The 16,459-nt window shown below is 46.2% G+C and overlaps 2 protein-coding genes across 2 annotated transcripts; one reads left to right on the top strand and one right to left on the bottom strand.

The window, feature by feature from the left end:
• The first annotated feature begins 2,420 nt into the window (after window positions 1-2,420).
• Window positions 2,421-6,222, top strand: LOC133931141 (uncharacterized). The gene is made up of 3 exons (XM_062377983.1): window positions 2,421-2,837; window positions 3,615-4,030; window positions 5,599-6,222. Exons 1-3 carry the CDS (start codon window positions 2,673-2,675, stop codon window positions 6,035-6,037), a joined length of 1,020 nt encoding a protein of 339 aa, XP_062233967.1. The 5' UTR covers window positions 2,421-2,672; the 3' UTR covers window positions 6,038-6,222.
• A 596-nt stretch (window positions 6,223-6,818) lies between these two features.
• On the bottom strand, window positions 6,819-16,123 carry LOC133931219 (triose phosphate/phosphate translocator TPT, chloroplastic-like). Its single transcript, XM_062378094.1, has 12 exons — window positions 15,805-16,123; window positions 15,340-15,408; window positions 15,158-15,223; window positions 9,763-9,841; window positions 9,393-9,513; window positions 9,199-9,294; window positions 8,828-8,940; window positions 8,661-8,738; window positions 8,456-8,572; window positions 8,090-8,189; window positions 7,865-7,965; window positions 6,819-7,179 (listed from the first exon to the last, which is right to left on the bottom strand). Exons 1-12 carry the CDS (start codon window positions 16,047-16,049, stop codon window positions 7,165-7,167), a joined length of 1,200 nt encoding a protein of 399 aa, XP_062234078.1. The 5' UTR covers window positions 16,050-16,123; the 3' UTR covers window positions 6,819-7,164.
• Window positions 16,124-16,459: the final 336 nt, after the last annotated feature.

The raw sequence follows: 16,459 nt of genomic DNA on the forward strand, positions 1-16,459 counted from the left end.
GCAAGATGGGTAGCGCAGGCAGCAGGGCGGTGCCTTCAGGTGCGACAGCGTGCGCACGGTAAAGGCTAGGCGGGGTATGTGGCAGCTGCCGATAGGGTAGCAGCACGACCCTCAACCGATCTTCCTCTCTGCTCCATAGGCGACAGAAGGAACGACAGGGCCTCCAGCCCATGCGGCAACGCAACAGGGCCTCCGGCAGCGCACTCAATAGCAGGGCAACGTGACAATGATGGCAACAAGCAGGAGCTTCGGCAGGGCTCACAGCGATGTGCCGTGCAAGGGCTATGACGGCACACTGTGTAGAGGCGCTGGCAGTGATTCTTTCAATTTAGATCTACTGTGATCGTATCTTACAATTCTTACGAACAGATTCATGCCACGTAGGGCATATAGGCTAGACCATGACCTGCCTACTTGACGACGATGTCGATGCAATACAGATCGATCGCAAGCAGATTCGTTCCGCTAGCTTGGTCTCCAGTAAAGCTTCGTGCTGATAACGTGTTGAGAAGTCGCTGTTACCGGGTGTAGTCCAACGATCTCTCGAATAATTACAAAGGATACACAATATAGGAGAAAAACTGTTTATTCTTTATTCATCTGTATTCTACAACGAGAGGTTATGCCCTGTATATATAGTGCCAAAATTTCTAAAAGATATAATCAAATCTTTCAAAAGATCGAGATGGATCCACATTCGATTGTAAAACTCTAGGTTTTTTAACAATAACCTCCCTTGATCACCTCGCGTGGACGTACAAGAGTGCTCACCGCTTTGTGGTTCAGACCAAACTATACTATTTCAAAAGGAAAATTGTGTAAGGTTTCTAGAAATTAATTTCTAGGTTTCATTTGAAACTCAAAAAATCTATCAGGAGAAAATGATTAATTTGCTAGCTAGCAGCAAGATGCATACACTAGGAAAAATGCTCCCCTTCTTTGGTTGGACTAGTGCTGGATTTCGACCTAGGTACTGCAATCCTTGAGCGCACAATTTGATCATCTCTCGCCAACGTTCCATCCATTCTTTCCACCAACCGAACCAGCTAGCTAGATCTAATACCAACATAACCAAGGAGGATTCCTCGACGGAAAGGGCGAGAGAATCACCCCGTGTTTGGGGAAGTCTACTCTGAATTAACCTGTTCACTACATACTATTTGTGTTGTGTTTAAGCTCTATATCTTGCCACGTGCTCTCCTCTTTTAACATACAATGATTTTATATATGTTATCTATTCTATACATCTTGTTCGTCGAAGTAGACAATGCATGGCGGTGTCTGGTGAGACGAGTGTACGTACGTAGTTGCTATATATGCTAGGTGATACTATGCATCTTTCTGATTAGCTTGTCTATCCCACACAAGTCTGGACCTTGTCAATACTGTATCCTAACCGTGGAGGAATCGAAGCCTCTCAGGGCCCTGCTACTGTAGCAGTGGGTCCTGAGTACGTATGGTACCTACACGTATATATATATGTATATATACGTATACATATATACCTGTAGGTATATATGTACATATATATGTATAAGTATATATGTATATGTGTATATATATACGTATATATATACATATGTAATTTTCTTTTTTTCAAAAATTCTAGAAAAATATCGAAATAAATATTAGTTACATTAATAAATCAGTTGAAAAAAATCTAAAATGCAAAGAAAAATATCTAAAACTAAAAAAAATATGAAACAAATTTTTTTGGTTAATATTACTTTCACCTACATGTTAAAACTATGTACATGTATAAAAGTACTATTGTTTTCTCTATTATTAATTTAATGTGTTTAACATTAATAATTTTATAAATAAATATTAAAATATACAAAATTTGTGAACTTAATTTTTTAGTTTTTTTTATCATACTTTACGTAGCAAAATAAAAATAGACGTGACGCGCCAATCAGACTAGTTGCTCTGAACCGGCAGCTAGCTCGCTCGGTCGCTGCCTCGATCGTACAACAAATTAATTAATAATATACACATGTCATGAGAAAATTAATGTTGTGGCGAAAACACCAACGGGTCGATCATGGATGGAGCTAGCAGTCGCAAGGACGAAAATCATCGCGCACATGGCCCAATGCAACATGATTATCGCCAGTTTGTGGATCATCGATGGTGTCATTTTCCTTTCCTTTGGCTCTCTGTGGTCTTAGAATCTTTGGTTCATGTGCCCTGACTTTTTGAAGGAATTGTTGAAGCAAGACGAGTGCGATCTATCTAGACGAGCAAATGGCTCCACGCACGCATTTTCCGGTAAATATTGCTTCGAGAAATTTATTTATTTAAAATTTTAATTAAAAAAATATAAAAATAAAAAAGCTCGGAATGAGCCTGGGGCTGCAAAATAAGTGGGCCTTTTTGCAGCCCCCCACTTTTTGCAGCCCGGTAGGAAACACGCAGCGGGGATCTGGAGCCCACGTCCGACACGTATCGGATACCTGCTTCTGGAACCTTCGACTGCCCGACTCTTCTCCCAAGCCACCCGCGCGGCGCAAGGCGACCACCGGCGACCGACCTCGACGCGAGTGGGCTGGGGCACAAAAGCCGGCAAGATTCGAGAGGCCGGCGGAACCAAGCGGAAGTCCTTCGATTCGTCGTCTTCGTCCGCGCGGGCCAACAGCCGGCGCAGGGAGGCGCCTCTGCCGCCCAGGGAGATGGGGGTCGACTACTACAAGGTTCTCGCCGTCGACCGCGGCGCCACCGACGACGACCTCAAGAAGGCCTACCGCAAGCTCGCCATGCGCTGGCACCCCGACAAGAACCCCACTAACAAGAAGGAGGCGGAGGCCAAGTTCAAGCAGATCTCCGAGGCCTACGATGTTGTCCCTCCCTCTCTCTCTCTCTCTCTCTACCTTTTTTTTTCCTAGCCTCCTTACTCTTGCAACGATAACTGTTTGATCCCAATATGGCTTCTTGCTTCATTGTCCCTCTAGTTTATGATGGCGAAAATCGTGAGTAGTTGCCTGTTCTCTCGATAGTTACGAAGTAATTCGACACTGCCAATGGAAAATCCTGTAAAAAAAATCACCTTTCCACCTTTTGATCCATCCTTGGGTACCTGTGTTTGCCATCATACTTCATATCGGCTTATTATCCTGGCCTTGGACCATGTTAATGCTTGAATCTGGCTGTTTCGATTGCGTACTTGTTACTGTAGGTTTTTTTTTGTCGATCTGGCGCTTGTTTTAACTTTCATGGGTAAATGGAATAGAGAAGAACCTGCATTGCCAGGCCTTGGAGAGTTCCTCCTTACTTTCGATCACGTGTTTTGTAGAATTATTATGATGGTGTACATTGTGAGAGTGATTCTTTAGCCCTTTTTAAAGGTGGTGATATGAAATTAATGATACCCAGGACGTAGGAACAATTGTTGCAACTTCACTAGGGATATTCTTTTCATCCAAACATTACCTTAGCGCTTTGAGGCCTTGATAATCCGCACAGTTGGCTTGTAAATTTCACTCTATGTCTTGCATTTTCTGGTAGTGCAATCCAAAGGCATTTGTTTTTCTCAATCAGTTCTTGCAGCTGTTGAACAAGTTCGACTTCCAGGCTTTATATAAATATACACATTAATGCTATGTGTTACCTCTCAGGTCCTTAGCGATCCCCAGAAACGCACAATCTATGATCAGCTAGGGGAAGAAGGGCTCAAGGGGCAACCGCCCCCAGGAGCAGGAGGTCCTGGTGCATCTTCCTTCTACCCTGGTGGGGCCCACTCCACCTCATTCCATTTTAATCCGAGGAGCGCCGATGATATTTTTGCCGAGTTCTTTGGATTCTCTGGCATGGGAGGCATGCGGGGGGAACCAGGATTCCAGAGGTCTACGTTTGGCAATGAGTTCTTCGCTTCACGCTTTGGCGGTGTCGGTTCTGCCAGTTCTGTCAATATGCAGCGACCATTACACAAGCCACATCCCATTGAGAATCGGCTTCCAGTTAGCCTTTCAGATCTGTACAAGGGTGTAACAAAAAAGATGAAAATCTCAAGAGAGACTATAGATGCCAGTGGGTAAGCTCCTATATGGGACTCTTTCATAGTGTACTAGACTATTTACTCATTTATGCCATATCCAACTACACTGCTGTTGCAATAAGATGGCTTGGTTGCTATTGAACTACTAAAAGTGACACATTAATTTGACATAGACAGAATCATCAACTAATCAACTGTTGTTATTTTGGAAAGGTGGTAAGTTATCTTTCGTGGAAGGTAAGTTCTTTTCTATTGTAGGTATGATGCATTTTCTTGGTTTGAACACTTTGGCTCTATGACAGAGTTGAGACCTAATATAGAGCCCGAATTATTGGTGTTGCAGCACTGTCACAATATCCATTGTGAGTGATGAAATATATAGCAGCCCCTCCATTGTATTGATTGTCTTATTTCCTTGCCAAGCATAATCGATCACTCCCTGTATCGTTTACTCTCTCTGATCAATCGTTTGCTGCTAAGTTGTATATAAATTGAGCTGAACATTCTTCCTTTTTTTTATTTCATTGATATATTAACAAAACTGATCCTGTCGATGCCTGCAAGTGGTAATGAATACGATAGTATAAACATACCCATACCTGGTGAATTAAGCCAGTGGAGACTAAATTCAAGACTTCTTTACGGACTACTTTCCATCTTGGCTTGTGCTATTGCATAAATGACTGCTGCACAACCAGTGATATTGATAGGCAACGGAAATATTTCTTTTCTGTTTCTGCGACAGTTAATGCCAATCTGCAAGAGCAATCGTATAGCCAGCAAACTGTTACGACTGTTTCTGACCTATAGCATTGCCGACGTTTTACTAAATGATTTGCCATTCCATCTTTCTTTTCAATGATACCCTACGTTTTCATGTTTCCCTTTTAATACCTCATAATAGTCTTATCAGTCTGGTCACTGCTACTACGTGAACTGGTAAAAGTATTCTGAGTAGAAGCTCCTTTTGCTAGGTGTTAAAGAAATCACACAGCCTCAGACTTCTGCTTTTTATAGTCTTTTGTTTATTTTTCCGAAACAAATCTGCGACAAGTGATACTCTTGTTAATAATTGCTTATGCATCGCTCTAGCTGAAGACAAAAAGGTCATTATTGAATTTAAACTTTTCTAACTTAACTAGTGCCTCCGTGGGGGAAGCAAGGAAATGCTAGTTTAGATTTATGTGCTTATCAATTTCATGCAATAGTATTGCTATTACTGGGAAGTTTTGTATTCTCTGATTATTTGGCAACATTTTATAATGGAAAATATTCTTTATAGCTATTGACAAAAGCACAGAAAAACACGAAAGAATATATTTCTAATTTGCTGCTCATGGTGGTATTATTAGCCTCCCAGGGCTTGCTAGTTGCTGGTGTTTCCTCCTTCCATTGTTGATGACACTTTATGTTTTTCTGTTTTTTAGAGGGTGCTAATCCTACTTATGTATATGAGAAAGTGCCTTTCAGTTTTGATGCATATGCTTCTTCCATGAAAGTTATTTTGCTTAGGATCCTCATATGTACCCTAATGAAATGAGAACCTTTTTTTTTTGGTAACTTTGTATTCTTTACCTGGATGCTAATCATACTATTCTTAACAGGAGAGTCTCACAGGTGGAGGAAATTTTGACGATAGATGTAAAGCCTGGTTGGAAGAAGGGGACAAAGATAACTTTTCCTGAAAAGGGAAATGAAGCTCCAAATATGACAGCTGCTGATATTGTTTTCATTATTGAAGAGAAGCCTCATGATGTTTTCACTAGGGAGGGGAATGATCTTGTCATGACAGAGAAAATCTCTTTGGCTGAAGCGCTGACCGGATATACTGTGCGGGTCACTACGCTTGATGGGCGGAGTCTGTTGTTACCCATTAACTCGGTAATCCATCCCAGCTATGAAGAGGTGGTCCCTGGAGAGGGCATGCCAATACCTAAGGACCCCACTAAGAAGGGAAATCTGCGGATTAAATTCAACATCAAGTTCCCTTCCAGGCTGACTTCTGATCAAAAAGCTGGGATCAAAAGGCTATTGGGTTCTTAGGCCTGGTTCAGTGACATTTTATAATGAAAGTTATTGTGAATATTGCCAGTAATTGGCTAGGTAGATTTCTGTTAGTCTGGGGAAGCAAAATACAAGAAGTGAGAGAAAAGAGCAGATGTTAATTCTATAACATATCTGTAACAGTATGTTTATTGTGTGTTAATTTTATTCCATGGTTTACTGAAGGTTTTTCACAGGTAATTGGTTGAATGTTGAATGAATATAATTCTTCAGGCTACCAATTGATCGTTCTGTACTGGCAAGAGTTGCATGTTTCGCACTGGCACTAGTTTTTGCTGAAACTTTTGATCATTCTTGGGACTATTTTGAGTTTCTGTAGATGACCATGTGTAGAAATATTTGCGCTGAAGGCATGATATACATTCGCGGATGTGCGCTGTCAAGCTAGTATGCCGCTGAAACTTGGCCGAACTTTTCCGCGCTCCTAACAATTCTACCCTCGGGCAAGATTTTATTGATGTGTATGTTTTAGCAGAATCTGCATTTGAAATAGATGTAGTCCTATCGGCATCAGAGTGATATAAAGAAAAAATTGTATCAACGTACCTGCTTCAAAATTACACTCATAGAGCACTTGTTCTAGTGACATGGTAATTTTTAATTTATGTGCCCTGTGAACCGATCAGAGGCCTATTGGTTGAAATGGTGAATGTGAGTGAATATCCACCGTTTTTTTCTTTTATTTTCAACCCAAAATTTTTAAAAATAAAAACTACATTCAAATTTTTCAGGCAGTTTTAACAGGCAATTACAGCCGGTCTACCAGGTAACATATTTATTTAAGAACCCAAATTCGTATCCATTACAGCACCACAAGAAGGATACAAGGAGAAACAGAATACTCGGTTATCACATACAAAACGAAAAGCCTTTTTCAAGTATGAGCGTTTATTTTTACACATTGAAGCTCTCTTGACGATCATCTGATGGTAAGCAATCTTACCATCTGCAACGTGCTGTTCAACACCAAATTGGAACAATTGACCAAATAACTCAAAATAAAAATAAAACAAGGCAGAGAAGATGTCATTATTGTCAAAGATGTTCTCCGAGGAAGTACAACTCAAGCACATAGCCACCTGACCATATTCACAGCAGTCACCTCATCATGCGCTCTTTTGCTGGATTTAAGAAAGAGTGAGATGACAACGTTAGTAAATCAGTTTGCGTACATTTTTGGAATGCGAATAGAGTAAAACAAACTTTTGGGTATGCTGATGGTTTAGATCAGTGCTCGCTGGCACACTAATGCTAATAGATAAAAGCAGCTGAGGGAGAAAAACAGGATTGAAGATTCAACGGTGAAACACTGGTGTGGCCTTTCTAACCATGTCAAGGTAATTAAAGTGATATTCACTTTCTCATGCCCAGTTACTTCAATAGTCTCATTTCCCAAAAAAAGAAAAAAAAAAGGTTACTCTAGAGGATGAGCAGGACGTATCAGATAAGTGTTGGAAAATCTTCGGTTTTGTTATTCCACTTTTAAAAGAAACAGCGTTCAAATATCTTACTTATTGAAGTGTAATATCTAATATGTATAATGTGGTAACTAAAAAGAAAAACCGTCATTAAAATGCTCAGCACTACTCAAGCTAACGTAGGCACATTATTTTTCTAAAATGTATCGGACATCATCGTGGGCTAATAACCATGGTAAACCAACGGAGTGCGTACAATTCAGGCTTCAAAGCGGTGAGGTGTGCATCCATTTTTCAATTAGAATCAAGCAATGATGTGTGCATCAATGTTTCCACTGATACATGTATTCAGATTTAGGAGACAGTGATAACTGCAATAAAAACTCACCCTTTTCTCTTCTTCAATCTTAGCCTTAATGTAAGAGTACATGGCAACACCAGCTATGGCAATGCAAGTGCCAATTCCAGTTTGTGTGGTAATTCTGTTGCCTGTTCAGCGTAAGGTTTACAAAATGTTAGCAAGGCATAAGCATGTCATGTAGAAAATGACAACAGGAAAACAAATAGAATATGCATTGCTCAATTCCTGGAAAAGAAGAAACTGTTCACTTACCAAAAACAACGATTGAGAAACTAATGACAAAAACACGTTTCAACACATTGCCCACAGCATGTGTCAGAGGAGCCACTCGCTCCAAAGTGTTTGTAGCAACCTGCCATGCCATGAGCCCATGATCGCATTAGTAATGTTATAACAGATGAAAGGCAGTCCATGATAAAATTGTGCATGCCTGTTTGGCAATGTCATGATCAACTAAAGGTAGATCACTAAATGCTAATTGTATTGCATAGGAAAGAAAAAAAATGTACTGCCACATGCTATTATAATATGACTGTGTGGTGAACCAGCTCAAATGCTAGACAGATCATTCATATAATAGTACCTGTATGATTTGCGCAATATGGAGGAACTGGTTACCTGGTTATAAAGATGGTAGAACAGTCCAACGAAGAAAAGATCTGAAACGAACTTTTGCAAACCTACTTTTGCAATAGCATCCTTAAATCCGTATTGCATTAGTTGAGGCCCTTCAATCTGAACAAGTATGGGAACATATGAATAACACCATTAATTATAATACATGAATGCCCCCTTTTTTTACTTCTTGGGTCAACATACTTACAATCAGTGCAGGTGGAATGCAGACAATGAGAGCAATTATTGAGATGTAAGCATACACATTGGTGCTATCCATGTCAGTCTGCAATGATAAAAAATGATTAAAACAAGAGTTGGGGCAAAAAAAGCATGATAAAGCCGATTATAGCAAGTCAAGTCATTAGCACAAACCATAGCTTTCTTCGAATAAATGCTCCTGTAAGTGAATGAGATGTTAGAGATCATGGCATTGATGAAGCCGGTCCAGTTGAATGAAAGCTCGGTGAGTGACGCCATTGAAACACCTGGTGATCTTCATGCGGTTAGAGAGGTTGAACAAGAAAAGGTATGGAATTCAGTTGAAACTAAGAGTTAAAATACAAAAACAAAAACTTAAACTTCGAATAGAGTGTGTTCTTCAGTCCAGTCAAAAAGCTAAAACTTCAATAGATCAAGATATTCCTAGTTTCTTATTATGGCACCTTGTATTTTACCTTGCCATTGATACTGTAATTAGCAACTTTACTAGCACCCTACTATCAGAGGATTGAATTGAGAATTACCAAGGACAACAGGGGCAAGAGACAACCACAGAGACAAGGGAACTTGCTGTCCAAGGACAAACTGAGTAGCAGCTGCATTGAAGAAGGGCTCCAGAGCTGCATTGCAGTTATGCAACATAAAAACATCAGCATATAGAACAAAAAAGGGGCAAGAAGATTCCACAACGAAATATAAATGGAAATAAAAGAAGCACCTTTAATAGTGTGAGCAAATGAGACTGCCACAGCAGCGAAGGACACGTTGCTAGTGACATGACCAAGAGCATGGCACAGAGCCACTGGAAAGAGCAGCTTCAGGAGCGTAGAATTGATAGGCTACAGAACAGAACGATTTTGTGTTGGGTTTATTGTTAATTTCCGCAAAAGATACATTAAATCACGTAATGGGTTTGTACTCAGCAACTAGAACACTTAACAAATACATTCCATTATTCTCATTAGGAAATAACTAAATGGCACTACGTTTTCACATAAAAAAAACTTTTTAAAAAAAGTCAAAGAGAACAAACAGTATTGCAGTAGGTAGTAGTCCTTAAAAAAACTATGGTAGGTTGTACAAATTACCGCGCGCTTGGGGAGACCGACAGTCCAGCTCACAAGGCAGTATACGACGCCCACAAACAGATGGATCACTGACACAAAGCTGCGACAAGCAGTACATTTTGTTAGAATAATCTCGTTTCTCATTATCGCTGCATAAAATCACATCCTGTGTTTTACTGTGCATCTTCAACCTCGCGTCACCTGTTCTGCGTTCTCGTATGTTGGTTAGTTAGAGTTAGTTAGAGGCCTGAAGCGTGCTGAGTTCACGTTGTGGCCGAGTCTAGGCATGCCGCGGCACGCACGGCAGGGGCACGACGTTGCTGGTGCGCGGCGTGGCGGTAGAAGCGGGCGTTGGACGGCATGGCGCAAGAAGCGGGCCGCATGCTCCAGGATCAATCTTTCGTTTGTATAAAAGGCAATGAAAAACTCCAAGAAAAGGCTGCAACGTTTGGCAGCGCATATACCACTCTTCATCTCTCGTTGTGGTGTGTGTTCATGTTCATCACGTTCGAGCTATGCATGTGCTTGATCGGAGCCGAGATCCGAGTTCGGTTTCAACACGTGGTACCAGAGCTCGGGTTGGAGGATTGCTAGCTGAACATGGCCGGCGGCAGTCGCTCCCCATCCCCGAAGGCTCGCATCGGCGACCAGACGAAGGGCGACAGCAGCGGCGCGTCGCGGGAGGTTGTGGTGGAGCGGATCGTGAAGGAGTCGGGCGCATCGATCGTGTACCCGGAGTTGACGTGCACAAACTACAACAAGTGGGACCTTGTGATGCAGGTGAACCTGGAGGCACAGGGGCTTTGGGAGGCCATCGAGATCGGCGAGGTTGATCGGCGTGATGACCGACTAGCGCTGGTTGCGCTCCTGCTCGCCGTGCCGGTCGAGATGCGCTCCACTATTGCCGTGGAAGACCGCTAAGGAAGCGTGGGAGGTGGTGAAAACGATGCGGATGGGCATCGATCGAGTCAAGGAGGCGAACGCCCAAAAGCTCTTGAAGGAATTCAAGAACATTACTTTCAAGGAGGGTGAGGCCGTTGACGATTTCGCAATGTGAATTTCCGGTCTCGCCAGCAATATCCGCACGCTCGGTGAGTCGATGGAGGACGTCCGCATCGTCAAGAAGATGCTCCGCGTCGTGCCAGCCCGCTACTCTCAGATCGCTCTCTCGATTGAGACCTAGCTCGATCTGAACAAGATGTCAATCGAGGAGTTGGTCGGGCGGCTGCGCGCTGCGGAGGATCGCTTCAACGATAGCGACGAGGTCCGTGACAAGTCCGGGCGGTTGCTCCTTGCGGAGGAGGACTGGCTCGCCAAGTGGAAGCACCGAATACAAGGTGATTCATCGTCAAGCGGCAAAAGGGGCAGAGGTCACGCTCATGGAAAGAACAAGGGCAACGCACGGAGTGACAGCCGCGACACCACTGTTAAACTGACCTCTGAAGGAACTCCACGGCGAAAGGGAAAGTGCCGCAACTGCGGCATCTATGGCCATTGGGAATGTAAGAAGCCACCAAGGAATGTAAGAAGCCGCGACGTGAGCGTCGCGAGGAAGCGCATCTCGCCAAGGCCGATGTCGAGCAGCCTATGCTTCTCCTTGCACACGCTTGCAATGTCGCGCACACCACGTCCCATAACGTGTTCCTCAATGAGGAGCGCGTGTTCCCGGTGGAGTGCGATGACGACATCTGGTACCTGGACACGGGCGCGACGAATCACATGACGGGGTGTCGTGTTGCGCTCGCATCCCTCGACGAGTCCGTCCGTGGCTTGGTGCGGTTCGGCGATGGATCAACAGTGGGCTCGGCGTCGTGATGATGGCAAGCAAGAACGAGGAGCACAAGGTCCTCACTGAGGTATACCACATTCCAAGTTTGAAAAGTAACATTATCAGTCTTGGACAGCTAGAAGGAGGAGGATGCAAGATCATCATTGACGACGGTGTGCTGTGTGTCTATGACCACGAGCGCGCACTGCTGGCCCGCGCGGCACGCACCAGGAATAGGCTGTACACCCTTAAGTTGCATCTGAGTGCGCTGATGTGCCTCCTTTCCAAGATCGACGACGTGGCGTGGTTGTGGCATGCCCGTTTTGGGCATCTGAACTTCAGATCGTTGCGTGATCTCGGCGTCAAGCAGATGGTGGAGGGCATACCCGTGATCCAGCGTGGGGAGCAGTTCTGCGATGGCTACGCTCTCGGCAAGCAGCACCGCGCACCATTCCCGCACGGCACGACGTACCGAGCGGAGCACGGGCTCGAGCTGTTCCATGGCGACCTTTGCGGCCAGATCTCACCACAGACCCCAGGAGGGAAGAAGTACTTCTTGCTGATGGTGGATGATCACAGCCGGTTTATGTGGTTGGAGCTCCTCTCATCAAAGGATGAGGCATTCAGACTCTTCAAAAAGATCAAGGCAGCCGCTGAAAATGAGCTAGGTGGCCGGCTCAAGGCGTTTCGGTCGAACCGCGGCGGCGAGTTCAACTCCGTCGAGTTCGGAAACTTCTGCAACGAGAACGGTATCAAGCACTACACACCGCGCCATACTCACCTCAACAGAATGGCGTTGTCGAGCGGTGAAACCAGACTGTGGTGGAGATGGCCCGGTGTCTGCTCAAGAGCATGCAGGTACCGGCTGAATTTTGGGGCGAGGCAGTGAAGACCGCAGTCTACATTCTAAACCGATCCCCGACGAGGAGCCTGGACGGGAAAACTCCGTTCGAGGCTTGGTACAAGAAGAAGCCTAGCGTTCGACACCTGCGCACGTTCGAGTGTGTCGCCTACGTCAAGAGGGTCGGCCCGGGCGTGACAAAGCTGGCGGACAAGTCCATTCCCGGCGTGTTTCTCAGCTACGAGCCGAGGACGAAAGCCTACCGGGTGTACGATTCGGTGGGGAAGAAACTCATGGTCACGTGGGATGTGGTCTTTGACGAGAAGAAGGCGTGGAACTGGGCGGAGAACGGTGGTGAGCACGAGGACACTGCAGTGACATTCATCGTGGAGTACGCGACCGCTACTTGTCGTCCGACATCAGGCGATGTTGCTAACGGAAATCCGGGAGGCCTGCAGATGCCTGCACTGCCATCTTCAGCGTCAATCCCGCACGCGTCGACGCCGGCTGCAGCCATCCCAAGTCCGATGCAAGATCAAATGGCTACATCGTGGACTCCTGCGGGTGTTCAGTGGGCGACTCCACCGACTGAGGGCGCCGTCGATTCAGATGGCGTGGCGCTCCGATTCCGCACGATCCCGAACCTCATCGACACCACAGAGGAGATCCATGACTTCGACTACAGCGGGCTTTGTCTGCTCGCTGCGGAGGAGCCCACAAGTGTCGAGCAGGCCTTGTCTGAGGGCTGCTGGCGCCAAGCAATGGAGGTGGAGATGGAGGCAATTCGGGAGAACAGTACGTGGGAGCCGGCGACATTGCCTGCGGGTCACCGAGCCATAGGGCTTAAGTGGGTGTTCAAAGTCAAGAAGGACCCGGCGGGCAACATCGTCAAGCACAAAGCCCGCCTGGTTGCAAAGGGATATGCTCAGCGCCAGGGGGTGGATTTCGACGAAGTATTTGCTTCGGTAGCGCGCATGGAGACCGTGCGGCTGTTGATTGCGCTCGCCGCGTACGGCGGGTGGCAAGTTCACCACATGGACGTAAAATCTGCGTTCTTGAATGGTGATCTCTCCGAGGACATCTACGTGCACCAGCCTCCAGGGTTCATTGTTGGTGACAGCAATAAGCAGGTGCTCAAGCTTCAAAAGGCGTTATGGGCTGCGTCAAGCGCCACGGGCATGGAACGCGCGGCTAGACAAGGAGCTGATCGCGCTCGGTTTCGAGCGAAGCAAGCTGGATCATGTCGTGTATAGGAGAGGGGATCATCCCTCCTTCCTCCTTGTTGGCGTGTATGTCGACGATCTGATCATCTGTGGGCCAAGCAACGATGACATCGTCAAGTTCAAGCAGGAGATGATGCAACGCTTCAACATGAGTGATCTCGGACTCCTAAGTACCTACTTGGGCATCGAGGTGAAGCAAGGAGAAGGTGAGATCACACTGTGCCAGAGCTCATATGCAGCCAAGATCCTTGAATTGGCTGGGATGAGTGACTGTAATCCTTGCCAAACTCCCATAGAGAATCAGCTCAGGTTGAGCAAGAAGGAAGGAGGAGAGATGGTGGACGTCATCAAGTTCAGAAGCATTGTTGGTAGCCTGCGTTACTTGTCAACACCAGGCCTGATCTTGCCCATTCAGTGGGCATGGTCAGCAGATTCATGGAGGCTCCTGGAGTGCAGCATTGGGCGGCGGTGAAGCACATACTCCGGTACCTGAGAGGAACCATTGGGTACGGCTGCAGCTACAAGAACACTGGTCTGCAACCTATGCTTGTTGGGTTCAGTGACAGTGATTTTGCCGGCGATGTTGATGATTGAAAGAGCACGACGGGAGTCGTTTTCTTCCTCAGCACCAGTCTCATCACTTGGGCGTCGCAGAAGCAAAAGGTCGTGGCACTCTCGTCTTGTGAGGCGGAGTATATCGTGGTAGCAGCAGCAGCCTATCAGGGGGTGTGGTTGAGTCGTCTGCTGGGTGAACTGATGGCGAGCACTCCAATTCAGGTGAAGCTGCTGGTGGACAACATGTCGACGATAGCGCTGAGCAAGAATCCGGTGCACCATGATAGAAGTAAGCATATTGATACAAAGTTCCATTTCATTCGTGAGTGCATCGATGAAGGAAAGGTGAAGGTAGATCATGTCAGCACAGCTGGGCAATTGGCCGATATTCTCACTAAGTCGCTCGGGCGCATCAAGTTCGTCGAGATGAGGCATAAGCTTGGAGTAGTTGAGGTGAAACAAGATTAGGGGGTGATTTGTTAGAATAAATCTCGTTTCTCATTATCGCTGCATAAAATCACATCCTGTTTTTACTGTGCATCTTCAACCTCGTGTCACCTATTCTGCGTTCTCGTATGTTGGTTAGTTAGAGTTAGTTAGAGGCCTGAGGCGTGCTGAGTTCACGTTGTGGCCGAGTCTAGGCATGCCGCGGCATGCACGGCGCGGGCACGACGTTGCTGGTGCGTGGCGTGGCGGTAGAAGCGGGCGTTGGACGACATGGCGCAAGAAGCGGGCCGCACGCTCCAGGATCAATCTTTCGTCTGTATAAAAGGCAATGAAAAACTCCAAGAAAAGGCTGCAATGTTTGGCAGCGCATATATCACTCTTCATCTCTCGTTGTGTGTGTGTGTGTGTGTTCGTGTTCTTTGTGTTCATCGCATTCGAGCTGTGCCTGTGCTTGATCAAAGCCGAGATCCGAGTTCGGTTTCAACACATTTTCCCATGTAAGTGGTAACTTGATCACAAAAATGTAAGTAAGAGCGCTAAAGATTTTTGGCTCTGAAGCAAGGGAAAGCATAGTTGACTTACTATGGGTAGGGGAAGTAGTTGTAGATCTTCTTGTTCAGGATGTTGAATATCACGTTCAAGAAGTACCTGGAGCATCAGTTGGCCAGTGTGGCAATGTTTAGACAATTGACGAATTACCTGAGCTGAAAAGATGCAGTGCAAATGCAAAGGAGGTGGTGTGACTCTGAGGCTGTGAAACGTACCACATGAAGAAGAAGAAGCCGGTGACGAGCGCCGGGTACTTGTCCAGGAACCCCGCCGGCTTCGCCTCACTGTCACAATCAAACCAGGAAAGGAATCATCAAAAGCATGCAACTAATTTTGATTTTATTTTTTGCAAGCAGCATATCACATTCCGGTGTTGCTTGTACAGATTATGTCGCTGCGTGAGTGGGTACAGGTGGTCAGTGATCCGTAAGTGGGGCCAGCATCATTTGGAATGGAATCGCTGATTTGCGCCGCAAGATTTAAAACAGAAAGCGAAATGGTGGAAGCAACTAGGAAGGCACGCGCAGCTGACGCCAATTGCTGTCTTCTCAACGACGGGTGGGAGGGATTCGTAAGCAACTACTAGTACGTAGTGGTAGTATAAACAAATGACCGAGCAGCGGTTCTAGAAGCTTCCAGCTGCAGAGTTGGAAATGGGCGCTAGTGAGCGAGATACTGACCCTGCGGACTCGGATGCGGCGGGCGGGCGGAACGTCTGCCTCCTGTTGGATTGCGACGAGAGCAGGGCGGCGGGGAGGAGCGCCGGGCGGAGCTGGCAGCCCCAGACGAGCTGGCCGGCGTCGGGCACTGCGGCGCACTTGACCGCCGGGAACTGCAGCGCGGAGGGGGCGGGTGCGGCGCGGCGGCGGAGGCGGAGGCGGAGGAGGCCGGCGACGCCCCCGGAGAGCGTGCCGAGCGCCGACATTGCAGGCAGCGTGGGAAGTGGCAAGGAGGGAGCGGGGGAGGATAAAAAGTTTGTGGGCGGAGGGGAGGGGAGGGGTGGGGTGGGGTTTTCTTGGGTCCCCGCGGATAGACGTCGCCGTCATCCAACCTGCCTGCCTGCCTGCCTGCCTATCCATTTTATCAGAGCAGAGCAGAGCAGAGGCCCAAAATGGTGACCTGCTGCTGCAGCCCAGTTTGAAGAATTAATTGATTTTGATATCAGCCAATTTTGATCGTACCAAGGAACTCACTCATACAGGTATTGATTGTCTCAAGCTGCAGGTTAGGGTGAAAATGGATGACCGTGTATCTGAATTATCCGATATTCGTATCCGTTAAAACACGAATATGGATCTCCGTATTCGTATTTGTTTCTGAAATGGATACTAAAAT

The sequence above is a fragment of the Phragmites australis genome, chromosome 1, assembly GCF_958298935.1.
Source record: "Phragmites australis chromosome 1, lpPhrAust1.1, whole genome shotgun sequence".
NCBI lineage: Eukaryota > Viridiplantae > Streptophyta > Magnoliopsida > Poales > Poaceae > Phragmites > Phragmites australis.